The following is an 18,845-nucleotide window of genomic DNA, read 5'->3' as shown; positions in this document are numbered from 1 at the left end:
CTGCATACATTCAACACCCTATACAGTATATGCAAATTAGCAACATGAAGCATTTTCAAGAGCCAACAATATTTTTTAAAAATTAGGATTCATTTACTTTACATATTATACAATTTTCACACGTTAATAAATACCATAAAATCTGTCAAACATTTTACAGTCTAAATAACTATTGTTGACCATGTGTACGGTTTCATTCACAGTTATCTGTACTTACAAGTAAACCAAACAAAAACAAAACAAATCTGTGCCCATCTATACAGCTCAACGGTGACTAAAATGAAATGTACACTTAGGAAGAAGGCATGTTTGTTTGCAGTATCGATGTTTCTGAGTCGAGTATGGCTACAAGCTTCTGCTGTTGATCAGCACTGGTGTCAGTCTGAGGTGCTGAAACGTTTTCATGTGATAAAAAACTTTAGAAAAGACAATTATAAACAACACAAGTAAACTCTGTGGATGTGAAGAGCGGTTGCAGGAAAAGTTAAGGAAAGGCATGTCGCTGCAAATCTGGAGAAAGTGGAAAATACACACACTACCAAAAAACAACTGTTTTAATTATCTGCTGGCAGATAATTAGATGTGAAAATGGCCAAAATCTCCATCTGATTTGATACTAAATAAAAAAAGTTAAAACCTGTGGGTGCGTTAAAAATGTAAGTTCACCAAAAAGTGTAAATCTGCTGTTCATTTTCTCAATTTCAGGCCACTTGGGAGGATTTTACATTTTTTTAAGGGATAGTTCACATAAAATATACTATTTACTCACCATTTACTCATCCCTCAAGAGCTTTCAAACCTTTGATTTTCAGTTTTATTGTGTTAAACACAAAATAAGATGTTTTGAAGAATGTTGGAAACCGGTAAGCATCCATAATAGGAAAAAATACTATAGGAGTGAATGGTTACCAGTTTTCAAAATATCTACACATTACTTACCATCTACTCATCCTCAAGTGGTTACAAACCATTAACCATTATGAGTTTCTGTTTTTTTCTGTTGAATACAGAATAAGACACTATGAAAAATGCCGGAAACTGGTAACCATGTATAATAGGAAAAAATACTATGGAAGTCAATAGTTTCCAGTTTCCAACATTTTGCAAAATATCTACACTTTACTCTCCATCTACTCATCCTCAAGTGGTTCCAAACCCTTATGAGTTACTTTTTTTTCTCTGTTGAACACAGAATAAGATACTTTGAAGAATGCTGGAAACCTCTAACCATCCATAGTAGGAAAAAAATACTATAAAAGTCAATGGTTACCAGTTTCTAACACTTTTCAAAGTATCTACAATTTACTCATCCCTCAAGTGCTTTCAAACCATTATGAGTTTCTGTTTTTTTTTCTGTTCAACACAAAATAAGATACTTTGAACAATGCTGGAAACTGGTAACCATCCATAATAGAAAAAAATACTACAGAAGTCAATGGTTACCAGTTTTTTTAAAATATCTACAATTTACTCAGCATCTACTCGTCCTCAAGTGGTTCCAAAACATTATGAGGTTGTTGTTTTTTCTGTTGAACACAGAATAAGATACTTTGAACAAAGCTGGAAACCGTAACCATGCATAATTGGGAAAAATACTATAGAAGTTAATGGTTACCAGTTTCCAACATTTTTCAAAATATATAAAATTTACTCACCATTTACTCATCCCTCAAGCGTTTCTAAACCTTTATGAGTTTCTTTTTTTCTGTTGAACACAAGATATTATGAAGAATGCTGGAAACTGGTAACCATCCATAATAGGAAAAAAAATACTATAGAAGTCAATGGTTACCCGTTTTTAATATTTTTCAAAATATCTACTTTTGTGTTTAACATTAAAAAAGGTAAAAGCGGTTTGGAACAAGTAAAGGTTGAGTAAATTATTAACATTTTAGTTTTTAGGTGAACTAAACTTTAGCTTAATCTCTTTAGGTTAAGCACCAAAGAATATTTTTGTGATCAGTAGTCAGTGACTACTAGCATTTTGAGAGTTTATATAGACTATATATAGGCAAAACTATATTAATATCCCTGGATCCTGATGACACACCGATGTCTTAAAAAACCACAGCATATGTACATTTTTTTGGTGAACTAACAATTTAAAACCACATAACCAACCAAGCAACAAAATGCATAACACATCTGGCTGTATATTATATGTGTATATATATATATATATATATATATATATATATATATATATATATATATATATATATATATATATATATATATATATATATATATATATATATATACACTCTTACGAAATCTGGAGGTTTATATATGAATCTCTATGTATTTGTACTTCACTGTTTATGTAAACTATAGTACAAGTATCCAATATTTATGGATTACAAATGATTGTAAACCGTCTTTCAGGATATATGTGAAGCTGACATCAGCAAGTATGTAACATCAAGATCATTTTGATCCCATCGTTCACCAAATCTCTCGAATTATCAGGTGGATACCGATGGATTCGAACATTTACAATTGTCGATGCTACAAACAAAACGCGCGTCAATCGCCGAGAGAAAGTCCATCACGTGGAGGTCTGATGCCTATATAGTGTGTTATATTACACAGGATAGAAGTGCGATCGAAGAGAAAACACTTGTACTTTTGTTTTCCAGTCAGTAGTGAATGTAGAAAACGCATTAAAAGGAAATGAAGTCCAAAAAAAGCGGCTCGTCACTGAAAACGTAACAGTTGATTGACCAGACATTCTCTGATAAACAAGACTGGCTTTATATGTAGAGTCATTTAGTCTCAGACTTCCTCAACATCAGCAGGATTGATTGATATGTCCCAGAAATTACTAAATAAAAATTTATGTTCTCCTTATTTCCGAAATGGAGAACGCCTTGCCTTGGCTGCCGATTGGACAAAACGCCCTGAGTCGTGCCAGGAAACCTCATAAAAACATCACCATCGAGCTCATGAATAGGTTTGTAAACGTTGTTGACATGCCCAATAAAACCAAGAGCGACTCTTTCTGAGATTTAGATTTTTTTTTGTACTCCCTGTAGTGAAGCGCTGGCGGGTTAGATGGTTTTTGGACATTGTTATGTTAAGCCCAGTTGAGGTTGAATCCTTTGGAGAGCATCACCGCCTCCAGGTCTTTATCTTCTTCCTTCTCCCTGAGTCTCTGTTCCTCCAGCAGGGCCACCAGAGAGTCTCGCTGCTCCACCACCTCCAACATCTCATTCAGAATCTGCTTCTCCTCTGCCAGCTCCTCCTCTGTCTTCAGATGATCTGCAGACAGGGGGGATTTTAGCTTCTTTTAAAAGACAAAACGGCCATACATCATGAAATACAACAGTCGTTTCTTTTTCCTGTTGGATTGTTTGTTGTAAAAAAAAAATGTGTGTTTTGCTATAGCCGCTATGTACACTGCCTGACAAAAGTCTTGTCACCTATGCAAGTTTTAGAAACAACAAATAATAACTTGACTTCTAGTTGATCATTTGGTATCAGAAGTGTCTTATATAAAAAACAAAGGCCTCTAGATTAGGCTTATTTTACCAAAATAAAATATGATCATGCCTTGATTTTTAATAATTTAATTAGGACAGTAAGCTCTGAATTTTCTTAAACAAAAGTCTTGTCACTTAACAGAAATACTGTACAGTATAAAATATAAAGTCATGCTGCAGTGGAAAAAGATTGAATATTGTGTATGACTCCCATGAGCTTGGAGGACTGCATCCATCCATCTCTGCAATGACTCAAATAACTTATTAATAAAGTCATCTGGAATGGCAAAGAAAGCGTTCTTGCAGGACTCCCAGAGTTCATCAAGATTATTAAGATTTATCTTCAATGCCTCCTCCATCCTTCCACAGACATGCTCAATAATGTTCATACCTGGTGACTGGGCTGGTCAAACCTGGAGCACCCTGACCTTCAATTCTAAAGTTAAATTTTAAGTTAACTGATGTTTCTGAATATGTCTGTGTCATTACAATGTTTGGACTATTTAATTTTGACAATTAATTTCATAAAGTGCATTTATTAATGGGTAAAAGACAAAAAGAGGTTTTCAAATAAACAAAAGAGTAATCCAGGTTAATTTTTGTACATTAAAATTTTGCTCTAAATTTTCTTAATAATTGACTTCTTTTAATTCTTTGCTACTATCAGTTAAACCACTATGCACTATCACAATTTTCAAGAAATCAATTGAGCAATAAATTGACTTTGGTTTCATTTCAATTAAAGATGTTTACTAAATTAGTCTTTCTTTCTGCCTTTCTTTCACTTTCGCATCTTGTAATATAACTTAAAACAGTCCAATAAAGTCAGCGCTTTAAGATTTTTTAAAGACTGTTATGAATGAAATTTCAGACTTTCAGGGGGTAAAACGCTAAGGATTTTTTGTAATGGCCTGGGAATTTTTTCTTACTTGCCCCTATAAAATAAAAATTCAGCAATTTCTTAGCAACATCCTTTAAATGATGTGTCAAAACAAGCAAACTCTAGTTATATTTCTATTTATTTGTTATTACCATACCTTTTTTTTTTAAAAGACAAGTTTTAAAAACTATAATAAACTCAATTTTAAATTAAATAGTTTAATTAACATAATTAAACCATATTGGTAAATTTAAGATGGATTGTTTGTTGTACAATTGTCTAGCTTTACACAGAAAAAGAAAAATTAAGACCTGCTTAAGAAGTATTTTAAACCTACAACATCATATTTCAGTGAATATAAGACTTTTAATATTATTATTTATTTAATATTGTCCATATTTCTGTGGCATTTCTATCTCACAAAAGTTATTTGACATATTAATGTAGACTCTTCACTTGTATATAAAATAGCTTCTGCACATTTCATTGGATGCAGACACTAGATCAGGGCATCTTGTCTTTAAGCCATGTACATATATTACATTACGAGAGTAAATACCATCTATTGCCATGCGTTCCCGTAGTTCCTGTTGCAGTCGACTCTGTCTGTCCTCCAACTCTAGCTCCCGAGCACTGCAGAAAGAAAAGAAGAAACATAAATAAACCAACTATATAGTTTCATGAGGAATTTGGCAAAATCTTTGATGCAAAATCAAAGGCATTGTATTCTTAGGAAGGCCCATGTGGACATCAATGATCCATCTGTCATAAAAGCGTTATAATTTCTGGTTTATTCTTGACACATCCTCACTGATACTATGGGGTTTGCATGAGCAGATGTGTCTTTAAGCCAAGTACTCGGAGATAAAAACAAACACAAATGTTAAAAGCTTCTTTTATTTGGTTGTTCAGTTGATGCATTTATTAAACTTCAGCACAGGCATTCACATTCTGATCCGTAAGGATGTTCATATTGTCAACTATATTGAAAATTCAATGCATTTTAAACTAGCTTTACATTTAAAGTCAATCATTTTAAACACAGCAAGTGAATGTATAGAATTAAAAATGTTAATAAAGTTATAATAGTGCATTTCTGAGATGACCAGCGATGAAAACAACGGCGCTATAAATAAACAGCAATACTTTTTCAGTAACAAGTAATTAAATGACTGTTTCCCCTGTTACAACGGCAGAACCGTTACTGACAATAAAGTGTGTGTTACTATAATTGAGAACAATGAAGTGGTTTGCAGCATCTCTGTCAGCCATAGGAACACTCTTTCTCAGAGGTGTGTGTGTGTGTGTGTTCAGCGCTGGGGGGGAACATATAACCAACCAGTGATGACAAATGACGATTGGTGTGCCTGTGAATGGTGGTGTCACCGAGAATGTGATGATTGGCTTAGATAGAGTACATTTTCATCGTTTGCCAATCAGAGGCAGAGTAGTGTCACACGCAGTCAGTCACACACACACACACACACACACACACACACACACACACACACACACACACACACACACACACACACACACACACACACACACACACACACACACACACACACACACACACACACACACACACACACACACACACACACACACACACACACACACACACACACACACACACACACACACACACACACACCAATCAACAGGAATCAGAACGATGGCAAATCCAACAAGGCGAGAGAGTCCAAAAGTTAAGCCTTTAAATGTCACTTTAGGCTAAATAATAGTCTCTTGAAAAACATCTAGTGAAATATGATGTACTGTAATCATGTGTACAGTTGAAGTCAGAATTATTAGCCCCCCTTTTAATTTTTTTTCTTTTTTAAATATTTCCCAAATGATGTTTAACAGAGCAACAAAATTTTCACAGTACTGTATGTCTGATAATACTTTTTCTTCTGGAGAAAGTCTTATTTGTTTTATTTCGGCTTAAATAAAAGCAGTTTTTAACAGCCCCTTTAAGCTATATATTTTTCTATCGTCAACTGAACAAACCATCACTATACCATAACTTGCCTAATTATTACCCTAACCTAGTTAACCTGATTAACCTAGTTAAGCTTTTAAATGTCACTTTAAGCTGTATAGAAGTGTCTTGAAAAATATCAAGTCAAATACTATTTACTGTCATCATGACAAGGATAAATTAAATCAGTTATTAGAAATGAGTTATTAAAACTAATATGTTTAGAAATGTGTTAAATAAATAAATATCTTTGTTAAGCAGAAATTGGGGGAAAAAATAAAGAGGGGGGCTATTAATTCTGACTTCAATTGTATATGGTCAATACTGAAGAGTTGATAACAAATGAGGAATTTTTTTTTTTTTTTTACTGAAGGCCATTTTTCTTGATGAAACTGTGCTTTATGAATTATTGTTTTATTAATGAAACTACTTTTGTCTGAGTGGACAGGCATTTGGTTCTTATCTGTATAAACGTAGATGCACAGTTGATTGCCACTCAGTCACTACATAATTGCATCTTGTATTCTCACAATGTGAATAGGACAGAACATAATCGAATACATGCATTGGCCACCATGATGCTGCATACTGTGAATATACCCGTTAGAGATTTTCTTGTTTAGAAAGATGTACGTTCTTCTTTTTTTAAACAATGAATAAAAGTGCCCTGAATGTACAACAGAATGGCTAATTTCACTTTTGGAGGAAGGCAATTAAATAAATAATGCATTCTGGCTGACAATTAATTAAATGAATCTAATTTATTCTAATTAACTAACCTGCCAAGAAAAGCCTTACAATATTAAACACTAGAGCTAATTTGTTCAGATTTAGTCTAACAGACAATATTAGGTTAATTCATTATTAATCGTGGCAGAGCACACAGATATGACTGAGGGCAAATTTACAAACTATGTAACCATTTCAAAAAGCTGCCTTTGTACATTTGTCAGAACTGTTTCACGCTTAATCTTGTTTATTAAATGTTGCTAAATGATTCTTTAAGCTCAAATGATACTTTATGCATAACATTTGTCATCCAAGGTGTGCAGTAGGTGACTTTTTCTTCAGTGGAACTTTTCTATTTTAGCTAAAATCATGATCCTTTATGATTTATACAATACAAGTCAACTGTAACATCATTATACTGTATAATCAGGAAGCGTGGGTATCTATTTTTGGAATATGTTTTTTTGATTGTCATAGTGATAATTACAACTGATTTAAATTACATGAATCACCAGAGACCACAGTTTTCTTAAAAATCTGCTGTAATGTTCCACTGCAGAAAAAAGCGATCTACAGTATGTGGACCTATAGCTACTTGGACAACCTGTGAGTAAAACAACAGCAGATCTTCATTCTTGGGTGAACTGTCTTTAATGTGGATTCTAGGGCTGCAGTAGTAAAATATACAATATGTCTTATGATAATAACAATATGTCTTATGTGAAACAAACTTAAAAACCTTCATTTATATAAGCAATTAAAAAAATGTCCATTTTATTTAAGTAAAACTAAATTTACATACTAAAATAAAAAAGTTATTTTATGACCTAAAGTCAACTCCTCTGTCTCTTAGGTGGTCGAATAAAATTACTGCTAATTCCTCAGTCACGACTTAAACTGAAAGATAGAACCTTTGCAGTCGCTGCTCCACGTTTGTGGAACCAGCTGCCACCGGACATGACGAGTGCTGCTTCTCTCTCTATTTTTAAGTCTAGACTTAAGTAACATTTTTATTCAATTACCTTCCCAGGCTTTTAATCCTTAATGTGCATTATTGCTGTAATTCTATTATTCTTACTTTTATTGTTATTTTCCTGTTTTAGAAGGTGTTTTGTTCAGCACTGGTAAGTGCCACACTGAAGTTAAATGTGCTTTATAAATAAAATTTACTAACTTTACTATCTCTTATGTGCTATATTGCAGTAGCTTACTATGACGAGGGAGGCGAGCCAGAGTAATTAAAACTACTTAAAAACCCAGAAACTTTGCACAATTCACAGTGTGTTTTTGCCGGACAGTCTTTCAGAAGCCCCTATTTCACTGCTGTAGAGAAATGAAAGCAGTAAGCTTCATTTCCCTCTCACTGCTGGCGTGATGCTTCCTCTCCTCTTGGCTGTTACAGCGATACTTGCTATTAAGTCTACCTCAGAAATTTTTCAAAAAATGCATCATAATGGGCGTGGAGCGCTGCGACCAAAGAGAAAAGTGGGCATGGCCAGCAGAGCAGGGGAAAATGAGGGGAGCAAACAACTTATCAGTTGGCTCATAAAATTAGACACAAACCGGAAGAGACGCATGTATTTACAGTTTGCAAAGTTAAAATGCAAAGAAATAAACAGTAATTCAATGCCCTGCTAAATTCGTTATTCGTAATTTCATATACACATAACCCTAATTTGTTATATCACTATAAAAATAATTGTGTTTATATAAACACTATAAATGAGGAGGACTTCTCTCCTCCTCAATCCCCACGTCTGAATGCAGACACAGTGGATAGCAGTGCAGCAGATCTCTTGCCCTGTTTTTTTTAAGCATTAGCCCTGCCAGTAATCTGGAGGATTGTAAACATAGGCAACACAGCAGCACAGATATAGGCGATGTGTCTGAATGGTAACAAACTCAACTGATAAAAGACAGTCCACCATTCTCCAATTCTTGTACTGCTCTCCCAACAAAAATGCTTGCTGCACACAAGCAGCTTTGCTGTATCGGCTCTGACAGCATCGCGGGCAAAAACATCCAACAAACCCGTGGATCATAGAATCAAACACATACGACACTTCATGAACGGCTAAATACTGCGTGCCGTATATGGAGTCCACGGACGCGGTCTTATCCAGTCATTTGGGTTTCACAGCTTGGTAGGTCTGCCTTGCCTTCGGAAAGCATATTTAAGCAAGCTATGGTTGCCAGAAATTTACCATAAAAAATACAGTAGAAATTTTATAAAGTTTACTGTAGCAGTAATTGTAAAACTTAGGGTAAAAAAAACTAAGCTGTGGTTGCCAGAATTAAGGGAACAGGCTCTTCTCAAAGGATAAGAAAACTCCGCTATTAATAATAATGAGAAACCGACGCATCATCACTTCACTAGCAGATTAGCACTACGTCACCGATTTTGATCCCTTCCCAAAAATTATTTTAAACCCAGCTGAAATTAGCTGACAAAAGCTCAAAATTATCCAGTTTTCCCCACAATTAAATCTGACAGGTGCTAACATTGTCTTAACTGATACTTAACACTAACAAATCTGTTAAAATCTTAAAGAAAATACTCAAGGGGTTCTTGAACCTTTAACAACTCCCCCGACAATGCTGTGCATGTACTTGAGTTTTGTTTGATACATTCAAAAAGAGTGTTTTCTTTGAGCAAGTAAAATTAAAGGTACAGTTCAAATATCTGACTGTTTGTATTCGTGGACAATATTGTATTACAAATACATATAATACATATTTAAAAATTTCGAAATGTTAATAACAGAATTATTGTGCTGTAAGTAAAATATTAAACTGTGGATGGAAAACATCTGCAATGCACCGTGATATCAAACTGAACCGAATCAATCGCATGATAATTGTAGCCAAACTGTGAGGCCAGTGTAGGTTCACACCTCTAGCAATAACGATATATTTTTTTAATATATTGAGGAGCTCTAATTAAAAATATGAAAATGTAAGGCAAAGTGAATAAAATTCATAAAATTGAAGGTCTACTCACAATATCATCAGCTCGGATTCATATCGTACCAAGGCATTCTTCTCCTGGACCAGTTTAAACCATTCCTGCATCAGCTTCGGATCGTCCTTTTTACCCATTCCTGCAAGAAGCACATCGGTGAAGCTTGAGGAAGCGCTTGACCAGTTGATGACACACAGACCTGACACGGACACCCACACAGCGAATGCGATGACAGCCAAGCCAGGATGTCTTTGTCAGGGCGAGAGTCGGGTGGGAATGAGGTCGAGACTGCCGGCTCACAGAGGATGGCGTGGAGATAACGGCTTCTGATTGGACAGCATTTCGTGATCAATGCTGATCAGACTGGACTTCTGAGGCATTTAGTCTTTTTCAAGGCAGCGGATCTTGCTCCATTTATTAATTATGAATGCTACTATTATTATAAGTCAGTGCCACAGCTGGATGTCAAAAAGAAGGAACATCTAAAGTCATTTTACAGTTGTGGGTCTTGCTCCAAGGGAGGCTTTCACAGATATTATGCAAGTAAACCACTTTTACACCACTTTAGCTCAATCATTTTGACATGTCACACTAAAACGTTCCAGTTTCAATACAAGTTCAGCATTGGTAGCAAAATGTCGATTACCACTAGAAATTCCTTAAGATTTTTCTCTGAATCTTTTTATTTTTTCATTAATAATAATAAAAACAAAAACATTGTATTTGAGTTAAAAAATAGTTTTTTTTTACACACAAACACACACTCCAATAAATATTTTTATTTTTCATTCATATTTTTGTGAAAACAATTACTGTCACTTTTTATCAATTATGTCTAATAAACATTTTATTTTTATCATGATTTCTAAAAAAATCAAGTGACATAAAAGACTGGATCAGTAATTTCTGAAAATTGCTTTAAAAATAAATAAATAAATAAATAAATAAATAAATAAATAAATAAATAAATAAATAAATAAATAAATAAATTACATTTTAAAATACATTCTCACATAAAACCCTTATTTTAAATGTCATTTCTATTTTGCAACACTACAGTTTTTTATTTCAGCTCTAAGTGCAGTCTTGGTCCTAGTTTTGATTGTTTCAATGTTTTATTATTATTGTTATTTATTATTATTATTATTATTATTATTAATAATAATATTAATAATTAGAAAAAAAGAAAATATTTTTATAAACAATTTAGGTCAGGTATCTACAGTTTATAATAATGCAGTGGTTCCCAAACTTTTTTCATCAAGTACCACCTCAGAAAAAAAATTGTCTCTCCAAGTACCACCAAAATGAGCAGTATTAAAATACAGAAGCGTAGTAGCCCTAGTAAAGCAGCTACAACTCCACACGGTTAAAAAAATGTGGCAGATTACCTCAGAAATATAGGCTATATTTCATATATGGCATATTATATACATAATTTTTGATAAATTTTGAAATATATGTAGCATATACATGACATATTTCATTCCTCCGTGTACCACTAGAAGGAAGTCCGCGTACCACTAGTGGTACACGTACCACAGTTTGAGAACCACTGTAATAATGGATATATTTCATAAGTAAATGGTACGAATGTTTTAGCTTCGAAGTAAAGTTTTACAAACTAATTTCGAGAGGAGCATGTGATATGATTGATTGCGTCTGGTTTCTCATCTGTAATTAGCAATAATCTAATCAGGTTGATCCAAGCCTACAATAAATACACCGATTTGACCCTACTGGCTAATTTATATAATCCTCCCTTCCACCCCATATCCTCCTTTCACCAGGTAGAGCTCTTGACACCTACCTGATATCGGACCCTTCTTACATGCTAATAGACCAAACTTTTTGTTAGTTTTATTGCTGAGCTACAAAAAAAAAATCTCAAACTGAAATACAAATTTTCAACTAAATGTTGTAAATGAATCTCATTTTTAAAAATGCAAATACTGTCAATAGAGATCATTTGTTGTAACAATTTATTTATTAAATGTAAATAAAAACTCTATTAGTTAATATAATGCAATGTTTTCTAGTCATTTCTAAACTGTATTAAATAAACTAGTACATTTCCCATGGCAACTATATTTACCTTCGGCCCACTAGCCTTCAAAAAGTTTGGTTTTTGGCTTTTCATAACAAAAAAATCTGAGCACCCCTGTTTTAGGGCCTAAAATTGAGTTTTTTAAAATTTAAGACATTTTAAGACCCTGCGGTAAACCTTGCTATCATTGCCTTCCCAAAACCACTACATTTGCATTTTACTAATAAGAAACAGACAAGTCAAAATAATTTCCAGTGGTAATCACCATTACGCAGGAAAACCTGCTGAAACATCTTGCACTGAATCTGAAACATCCCTTTTAAACTCCTCTGGTTTACACTTATAAATAAATCTCCTTTACCTGCACTGCAGATAGACGTTCCTCTATTGTACTGCATGAGGTTGAACAAAAAGCCCTCATGCCATAAAACTGAAGTCCATGATCAATGCAGAAAACTGGGAACATCTGTACATGTCAGACTCAGCTCATGCTAGTACAGTCCCAGAAGTATATGATGAAAAAAAAAAACCTGTCTCCAATCCCTACACATACATAAACACACAAGTGAAGCCAAGCACTGAAATGAGCCAAACCTGGATGTAGCATGACGTACTGACGTAGCTGACGGAGAAGCGGCTCTTGCAACATACAAGGAAAAAAAAAAAAACACAGAACAAACACAAACCGAACGGCTGTGCTCGCGGCTGCTGGACCGCTTTTAACACACAGAGGCAAAGTAGAGGTCCTCGGACACACAAAAAAACAGAGAGAGACAGGGGACAACAGAGGACAGGGAGGCTAAACTTATCAAGTGAGACGCACTGTGACGGGCCTCCCCAACACTCAGCCCCATGCTTTCCCAAGAGGAACAGAGAAAGAAGAACCACAGTTAGTCAGAACAGTCGGAAGAACAGCCACGCTAAACGCTGTGCTGTAAGAGCACTGTTATATACAGGTATAGTTACACACACACACCGCATTACAAACCCATACGAACAACACACTTTGCTGGACAATTGAAGTGATTGGAGCTACTGGATTTAAAGTCAACATGGAATGCCATTTGCAAAGGTTTAATTTTTAAATTGTAATTCAATTGAACAATTCATTGTTCTCCTTTTTATTATTATCTGTATGTATATTAGTGCAAATAAAGGATTTATAGTGTGTAGGTATTATAAAGTGTAACCCATTTATTTATTTTATTATTAGGGTAAGGTTTTCTGTGTCTGAGACTACAAACGTTTATATTGTTATACTTTTGCTATTGATGTCTGTAAAGACAGAAGTCTATTTGTTCTGCTACAGTACATGAAGCCAATCGGTTTATACTTTTGTAAGGAGACCTGCTATGTATTTGTTGCAATGCAGTTAATACATGTTTCAAAGTCTTTTCAATTTGGCATTAGTGTTTATTAATGTTATTTAACCTGCCTTTTTTATAACTTGTCTTTTAAATTTATCGTGTGAATACTGTAAACTAAAGAGCATGTATTTTTACTTTACTTTTACTCTTTACTTTTTACTGCTGCATTTTTATACATTTCTGGCAACCATAGCTGACAGTATTTTACTTTGAATTTTACAATTCTCTTAGGAAAACCGTAGTTTTTACTTTAAATTGTACAATTAAATTTTACGATTTTTGCTACCGTAAACTTCTACTGCATTTTTTATGCTAAATTTCTGGCAACCACAGATTACAGTTTTTTTACTGTACACTTAACATTTCTGCTGTATGTTTTATGCTAAATTTCTGGCAACCACAGCTTAGTTTTTTTACCCTAAGTTTTACAATTACTGCTATAGTAAACTTTATAAAATTTCTACTGTATTTTTTATGGTAAATTTCAGGCAACCATAGCTTGCAGTTTAACCATAAATTTTTTGATTATTGCTACCGTAAACCTGATAACATTTCTACAGTATTTTTTATGGTAAATTTCTGGCAATCACAGTTTACAGTTTAACCGTACACTTTCCGATTGTTGCTACGTAAACTTAATAACATTTCTGCTGTATTTTTTATAATAAATTTCTGGCAACCACAGTTTAGTTTTTACCATAAATTTTACGATTATGGCTACTGTAAATTTGATAACATTTCTACTGTATTTCTTTATGGTAAATTTCTGTCAGCCATAGCTTGCAGTTTAACCATAATTTTTTTCGATTATTTCTGCTGTAAACCTGGTATCATGTCTACGGTATTTTTATGGTAAATTTCTAGCAACCACAGCTTACAGTTTTTATCCATAATTTTTTTTATTATTATTATTATTTCTCCCGTAAACTTGAAAACATTTTTTACTGTAGTGTCATGTTAAATTTCTGGCAACCCCAGCTGGCAGTTTTTTACCGCAAATTTCATGGGATTTTTTTTACAGTGTTTTAATAAGAAAGTATCAAATATAATTACAGCAATAACATGCAATTATCAATCATAATCACTATAGCAAACATCTAATACAACAATATTTAATAATATTGGCTAAAAAACTAAATGCTTATAAAAAAAAACTAAATGAAGTTGCCAAATTAAGTTTAAAATAATTACATGCAATAACATATTAATCAGAAACAATTATAAGGAACATAGTATGCTAAACTAAAAATGTAGTAAGTAATATTTTACACGATTTAATTAGCAAGCTGGAATATTATGGAATAATATGATTAAAGTGAAGTAAAATTACACTGCAATCTAAAACAGTATAATTAGTAATGAAAATTATAATATTATTATACTATTTAATTAAAATAGTATACTTAAAGCAATAATATGAAATATATTTACAAATTAATATGATTAATTTACAATAAAATTAAAGCTAATCATTTAGCAAATTTATGAAATTGCTAAGGGCCATTCTTTAAATCTTTGAAAATGCATTTATCACAAAAATAACAAAAACAAACAGCATAATAGCTTTTTACAATTATTTAATTATTATTTAACCCCAAATACTGCTGCTGCTGTTGTTTAAAAATTAAAATGATTATAGTTTAATAAAAGAAGAAACAAGAAAACCAGTTTCTACTGTTCATGAGATGATGAGTCTAATAAATAAAAGATGCAGAAGAAAAAGTAGAAGTAGAAAAAAATAAGCAGCAGAATAAACAGGAGAAAATAAAAAAGCAGAAGGTGGCCATTTGGATTTCATGTTGACTTTAAGTTGTGGAATGATGTGACAAAGACATTAAAAAGGACGGGTGAGATTTTGAGACCTCACTTTCCTGTTGTGTTCACTCACACATGCTTCTCCTTCACAGCAAAATCATCAGTGTTATGGACAAACATGAACACATCGTCTATGAATTACCATGATGCAGCTCTGTAAAGGAGCTGTGAGCTTTGCACACATATAATGCTGACGGCTTTACAACCGGCTAAGAGCAAATGACAATCATGCTGTTATTTCAAAATCACACCGATAATCAGCAGAGCAGTTTCCCCCAAAATACACTAATGATCTGTGTCATCGCATCAGGTCTGCTCTAATGTACCAATTAAAAATGCATTTCACACTATGCTCGTCCTCTTTAGAAAGTCTAAACTGGCACAAAACAAAGAAGTTCTTTGATCAGTAGAGGAACCAAACGGTGGGCCTGACTAGTGCTGATGCTGCAGAGGGCTGGGCGATATATTAAACATTTACCATTGAGTCAATTTTGTGTTGCTGATATAGAATAGCAATAGCATTTGAAGCTCAATAATGAAAGAAAAATGTTGATAGTGTGGGCATGTTTGATTCATTCAACTGATTAAGTTTTATTAAACCGTTTACAGAAATCCTCTGTACAAAAAAATCCATGAATTTACACTTAATAATAACATATACAATGCATGTTTATTAAAATGGTTTCAGATGATGGTAAAATTATTAGCCCTTCTGTGAAATTCATATTCGTTTTCAGATGTTTCTCATGTGATGTTTAATGGAGAGAGGACATTTTCATAGTATTTCCTATTGTATATATGTTTTCTTCTGGAGAAAGTCTTACTTGTCCAGAATAAAAATAGGTTTTAATTTTATTTTTAAAACAAGGTCAATATTAATATTATTTGGCCCTTTAAGATATTAATTATATATCTGCTAGAAATGTGTTTATCAGAGGCAGTGATGCAGTGATCTGCTGGGGGAAATCCACTAAGCCTGAAAGCCTGAACACACACGGGCAGGGCAGGGCAGGGGAGAGGAGTTCACTTTGATACTCCCTAGGTCCAGTAGGTTGCCAAAGTAACGCCGCTGGCCATGTAGTTATGAAAACACAGCTGGCCGGCGGCAAACAGGACGGGGTTTACGTTACCTTCAGGGGCACAGCAGGGGCAGAGGTACAGGGCTCTTCGGCGAGGGGTCCCGACATAGGGCTCAACTTCCACAACACAGGAAAGAAATGAGAGAAAGAAGTGGAGGAAAACAGAAAGGTGAAAGGCAGAGGAGAAAAAGAAAGAGATGTGGAAGAGAAAAAATAGTGAGGAGGGAAATCAAAAACGGGAGGACTTCTGGGGAGAAACTGAAAGCAGCAGTGTGATACGAGATAGTGTGAGGAAATGACACGGGACTAAAGCGCAAACATGAATGAGTTGAGGAAGTGAGGTGAAATATCACAGTGCTCTTTGAACTTTTTCTTCTATGCACTACTGAGGGCAAATAATAAGTGGCAACTCAAGAGCAAACCTAATGTCTGTACAGGCTACATCAAAGGCGTACAGTATGCAACTGTAGGTCTCCTGTCTAATCAGGACATTTTCTGTAGATTTTTTTGAATCACTATATTGGTTTTGGGATGTTCCCATTCTGTCTGGCTGCACAATAGATTTCCCAATCATCTCGACTATGTGTGATGTGGAAATCAGCAATCTGCATGGCGGCTGTCAATCTAACCACAAATGGAAAAGGAGATCTAGACAAAAATGAGCGTCAGAAGAATAACTGGCACCGAAGTAAAGGGTTTTGCCAATGATGCATGGGGGAACCAATTAAAAGGCAGATGCTTGTGTCGGTCTTTGTGCTCTGCAGAGCTCGGATGACAGAGCAGCCTTACCAAAGCTGAACCAACTGACAACAATGTCCTAGTTCATAACATGAACTATCGCAGAGGAGTCAAACAGTACAATCCTTGACAGCTCAACAGCGACCTTTTTACTCTCGGAAGTGGCTGAAACTAATCAGTAGCGAAGTCAATCTAGGTGAGAATAATTAAACAATATTTTGTATGAGTGTGTTTTCATGCTAGTAAATTTACTGTCACAGATACTGTAGTGTTGCTAAAACAGCAAAAATAAATAAATAAATATTTGGGGGTGGCCAAATGGTCTTCTGCAGAGTTTAGCTTCAACTCCCTTTAAGAGACTTTCAGGATGTGTCTAGTATAAGGAGCTTGTTTAGGTAGTTCAGGTATGTTGGAGCTAAACTCAGTACAGGACAGAGTTGGGGCAACCCTGGTGTAAACAATTTATCCAAAACTGTTGATTTGATTATAAAAAAAAATAAATAAATAAAAAGCAAGTGATTCTTTTAGCAAGTGTATGTTCTGTCTTTTCTTATTAGCAACAATAATGCCAACTGGCAAGTTGGATTTGAATGAAACACACTATTTAGTAAAGTTTTTGTTGTACATTAAGACAAGCCTAAACTCTGCAACTCTGAGTCCTTATTCTTAAAGTTAAACAGCATAATTGAATGTTAAAGTGATTCTTTTTACATTTAACACAATCAATGAAACACTGGCCGGCAGCTAGCTCTCTGCAAATCTCACATGGTCGCCTACTGAAGACAAGCAGAGCTGCGCCCGGTCAGTACCTGGATGGGAGATCAGATGGGAAAGCTTGGTTGCAGCCGGACCAGCAGGGGTCAGCACTCAATCTGTAGTCTGTGTGGGTCCTAACACTCCAGTATATTGATAGGGACTCTATACTGCTCAGTGAGCGTCGTCTTTCAAATGAGAGGTTAAACCGAGGTCCTGACTCTCTGTGGTTGTTAAAAATCCCAGGATGTCCTTCGAAAAATAGTAGGGGTTTAAACTCGGCATCCTGGCCTCCTAACCATAAACCCCATTTTATAATTGGCTTCATCACATCCAATCAGCTGGCGTGCGGTCTGGCATAATATGGCTGCCGTTGCATCATCAAGGTGGATGCTGCACACTGGTGATGGATGAGGAGATTTCCCGAAAAATGTGCAATGCGATTTGAGTGTCCAGAACAGCGTTACATAAATTGTAAAGAACTATTATTAGTTATTATTATTAACTATTATTCGAGTATTCTTACTGTTATACTTTAAGCCACAGCATCTCAAGGTGCATACTATCCATGCTAAGTAATATGCAAGCCTTTAAGAAAGTGTCATAGAATAGGGTATTGAAAAGTGTATGCCAAATTTCACCAGAAAATCTACTTCTTTCTACTAGATTTGTAAAGTGTTGATCCACGCATACACAGTTAACATTACCCAAAACCTATTATGATATGGAGGATGGTTTGGTTTAAAGCCATAAACTGAATAGACACTGTTTAACTATAACTAGGGTGTATTTTTTATATATGTGCACTGCAAATGACGTTGTTTTTAGTCCAAATATCTAAAAATTCTTAAACCAATTAGCATTTGAAAACACAAGACAAAAATCAAGTCTTGTTTTAAGAAATAATATACCAAAATAAAGTTAGTTTTTCCTTAAAACAAGCAAAGTAATCTCACAATGTGGTAAGCAAAATAATGTTGTTTTTATCATTTGAAGATTATTTTGC

General features: G+C 34.4%; 1 protein-coding gene across 50 annotated transcripts in view; it reads right to left on the bottom strand.

Moving 5' to 3' along the window:
- Positions 1 to 2,311: 2,311 nt before the first annotated feature.
- Positions 2,312 to 18,845, bottom strand: part of mical3a (microtubule associated monooxygenase, calponin and LIM domain containing 3a) — a 151,370-nt gene continuing 134,836 nt past the window's right edge. For 26 of the 50 annotated variants that reach the window (XM_073929868.1, XM_073929866.1, XM_073929850.1 and 23 more), the window contains 3 exons: positions 10,080 to 10,179; positions 4,922 to 4,995; positions 2,312 to 3,261 (listed from right to left, as the gene is read on the bottom strand). In XM_073929868.1, coding sequence (XP_073785969.1) covers positions 3,077 to 3,261; positions 4,922 to 4,995; positions 10,080 to 10,179 — 359 coding nt within the window. In that variant the 3' untranslated portion in view covers positions 2,312 to 3,076. Of the gene's footprint in view, positions 3,262 to 4,921; positions 4,996 to 10,079; positions 10,180 to 16,399; positions 16,466 to 18,845 lie in introns of all 50 variants that reach the window. The other 24 variants (XM_073929856.1, XM_073929835.1, XM_073929845.1 and 21 more) reach the window with 2 other exon arrangements.

This window comes from Danio rerio, chromosome 18 (assembly GCF_049306965.1).
Source record: "Danio rerio strain Tuebingen ecotype United States chromosome 18, GRCz12tu, whole genome shotgun sequence".
In the NCBI taxonomy this organism is placed as follows: Eukaryota; Metazoa; Chordata; class Actinopteri; order Cypriniformes; family Danionidae; genus Danio; species Danio rerio.
Note: the sequence above shows the minus strand (reverse complement) of the source record. Positions and strands in the feature narration are given on the sequence as shown.